This window comes from Euphorbia lathyris, chromosome 8 (genome assembly GCF_963576675.1).
Source record: "Euphorbia lathyris chromosome 8, ddEupLath1.1, whole genome shotgun sequence".
NCBI classification, from domain to species: Eukaryota; Viridiplantae; Streptophyta; class Magnoliopsida; order Malpighiales; family Euphorbiaceae; genus Euphorbia; species Euphorbia lathyris.
Window position 1 is genome coordinate 65280805 of NC_088917.1, and position 2566 is coordinate 65283370.

The 2566-nt window shown below is 29.2% G+C and overlaps 1 protein-coding gene across 1 annotated transcript; it reads left to right on the top strand.

The window, feature by feature from the left end:
* The first annotated feature begins 1143 nt into the window (after positions 1-1143).
* On the top strand, positions 1144-1860 carry LOC136203977 (uncharacterized). The gene is made up of 3 exons (XM_065995183.1): positions 1144-1397; positions 1490-1667; positions 1750-1860. Exons 1-3 carry the CDS (start codon positions 1144-1146, stop codon positions 1819-1821), a joined length of 504 nt encoding a protein of 167 aa, XP_065851255.1. The 3' UTR covers positions 1822-1860.
* The last annotated feature ends 706 nt before the right edge of the window (positions 1861-2566 follow it).

Genomic DNA, 2566 nt, shown 5'->3' on the forward strand with positions numbered 1-2566 from the left:
ATTTTGTTTTTGAAATGTTATAGTTTTATTTATATTAGTTGTAGTTGATTCTTACTATGTTCTTTTTTGTTTTTATGTAGCTACTTGTTTAATTTGTTGAAGAAAAGAGAAATGGAGAAATTGTTTTATTTCGTTAATCCTCATTACACTTATTCCATTGGAAGTTCTAAAACAGTAAGCCAGCGCTCTAATGAGTTGATGAATCGATTGAAGATGTCCACAATGGATAAGTCTATCTTTTTGTGTCCATATAATACAGGGTATGATTGTTTTATTTATTTTATTTAATATTTTTTTAAGTAATTTTATGTATTTTGAAATAATAATAGTATTATTTTCAGTGGACATTGGACGTTGTCAATTATTGATTTGAAGAATTTTAGAGCTTATTGGTTGGATCCGTTGAGAAGGCGTTTGCCAAAGGGAGATGTATGGATTGATGTTGTGAATGAGTATGTTTTTTTGTTTGTATTTTGTTTATAGTTTATTTTGATATATAACTATGTTTGAATATTAAGATGATGTTACTGATTTTAATGATTTTTATTTTAACAGGGCTGTTCAATTATACTCTGAGAATGATGAAGTTAAAGTCAAATGGACTGCACTTTTGGTAATTCTTAACTTGTATATTTGTTTTGTACATGTGTGAAATTTTTTAGAACATAAAGGTTAGATTGATGTACATTATTTTAATGTTGTGGTTGTTGTGTTGTAGAGTGTGCCAGAGCAAAAAGATCACAAAACATGTGGTTTTTTTGTAATGCGGTTCATGAGAGATATTGTGATGGACAATGATTTGAAGTTTGCTGAAAAGGTATAGTCCATTTATAATAAATGTGTTTTGTTGCATTATTTTGAAATTATAATTTGTTTTATGGTTTTAATTTTTTTATATTTTATAGTGGAAAAGTAGGTGTGGTATGAAATATAGTCAATTTGATTTGGATGAAGTTCGGGAAGAGTTTGTTGAAGAAGTGTTTAGAGTAGGGGTTGATGGGCTTGATGAATGTTTTGCTGATGATGTTTCTGATAGTAATGCAAGGTAAGTGATATTTAAGAAGTTTTTAAATTTAGATCATGTGTATGTGTGTTTGGAACATATGGTTTATATTTTAGAACATGAGAATAGAATTTAAGATTATGTGGTTTCTGTTTTTGAACTTGGTTAATTTTGTTCCCTTTTGTTATTTTCTTTGTGTTGTTAATAGGAGAGTAGGCAAAGATGTAGTTGAGGAAGTGCAAGAAGTTGGTGTTGGAGATCGTTCAAAAAGGATTTCAAAGTTGCCTGGATATTTACAGTCTCCATTTTTGCTTGAGTCTGAGCATTTACTAAACAATATGCTTAGTTCGCGGAGAATGTTGGTTGAATATGCTTTTTCTAATGAAGACCCACAGTAAGATCTTAATTGAATGTTGTTTGTGTTAATTTAAATTTTCTTTAAGTTATACTGATTGTTTTTATTTTATTTTATTTTTCTTTTTGAAGTGAGTTGTTGTATAGTGATTGTTTGTCCACAATCAATAGAGAGGAGATTATGAGCTTGTCAGGAAGCAATCATTTGGTTAGTAATGTGGTTGATGCGTGGTCTCGAATATTGAATTCTGAAGAGAAGTGCAAGGGTCCAACTTCTGTGCATAGATTCTTCTTCTCTACTCTACCATTTGTATGTGTTTTTACATTTTGATATATTTTTTTGTTAAAAAGAAATTGGATTATATTAATATGAATGTTGTATTTTTGTATAGGTTTTACTGTGTACTAATAAAGGAGTTCCTGGAAGTACCAAGTACAGCGACAGACACAATGCTTTTTTTTGAGAGAATTAGTTATGAACTTCATGAGGCTAAAATAAACAGTTTAGAGAGTTATCACTTGGTAATTATATTAAAAGTAAATCGTGTTTTACTTTAATTGTTGTTTGTAATTATTATGATTGCTAATGGTTTTTTTTTTGTAGGTATTCTTTCCAGTTGTTTATGCTGCCCATTTCTATGTTTTCGTTATTAACCATTTTACTGGAAAGATAGACGTCATTGATAACAAGGCTCTTGATAAAGGCGTAACAGTCCATAGTAAATATAAGGGTTTTGCAAAGGCTTTGGTAATATTACTTATCTGTTTTTTAGTTTTGTTATTGTGTTCTACATATTTACTGTCATGTTCAAAAAATCTAAGTGTATGTTCTGAGTAGTTGATGATTTGTTTTAATATTGATAAGATGTTGTTCTATGTTTTTCAGGTGAAAGCATATTATCTTTATATAAAAAGAGAGAACCCTAATTGCTTGAATGATATCAGTGCATATGGTTCAAAACATTTGAAGTTGAAGTGGAAAGAGTCAAGCAATAATGATGATTGTGGTGTTTTCCTTTTGAAACATATGGAATCCTATTTTGGACAAGAGGAGTCTGAATGGGATATTGGAGTTCGAAATAACAATGTGAGTTTTTTTTAATCTTATTTATTATAGGCTGTTGTTATTATTTTGATAATGTTAGTAATAATGAATGGGATATTGTAGGTTGATCAGTTGAAGAATTTCAGAATTGAATACTGTTGGAA

Coding starts and splice junctions, on each gene's coding strand:
- LOC136203977 (XM_065995183.1), top strand. CDS start 1,144: ATGTGGTTTCTGTTTTTGAACTTGGTTAATTTTGTTCCCTTTTGTTAT. Junction 1,398..1,489: donor TTTTCTAATGAAGACCCACA/GTAAGATCTTAA, acceptor TTCTTTTTGAAG/TGAGTTGTTGTATAGTGATT. Junction 1,668..1,749: donor TCTTCTCTACTCTACCATTT/GTATGTGTTTTT, acceptor ATTTTTGTATAG/GTTTTACTGTGTACTAATAA.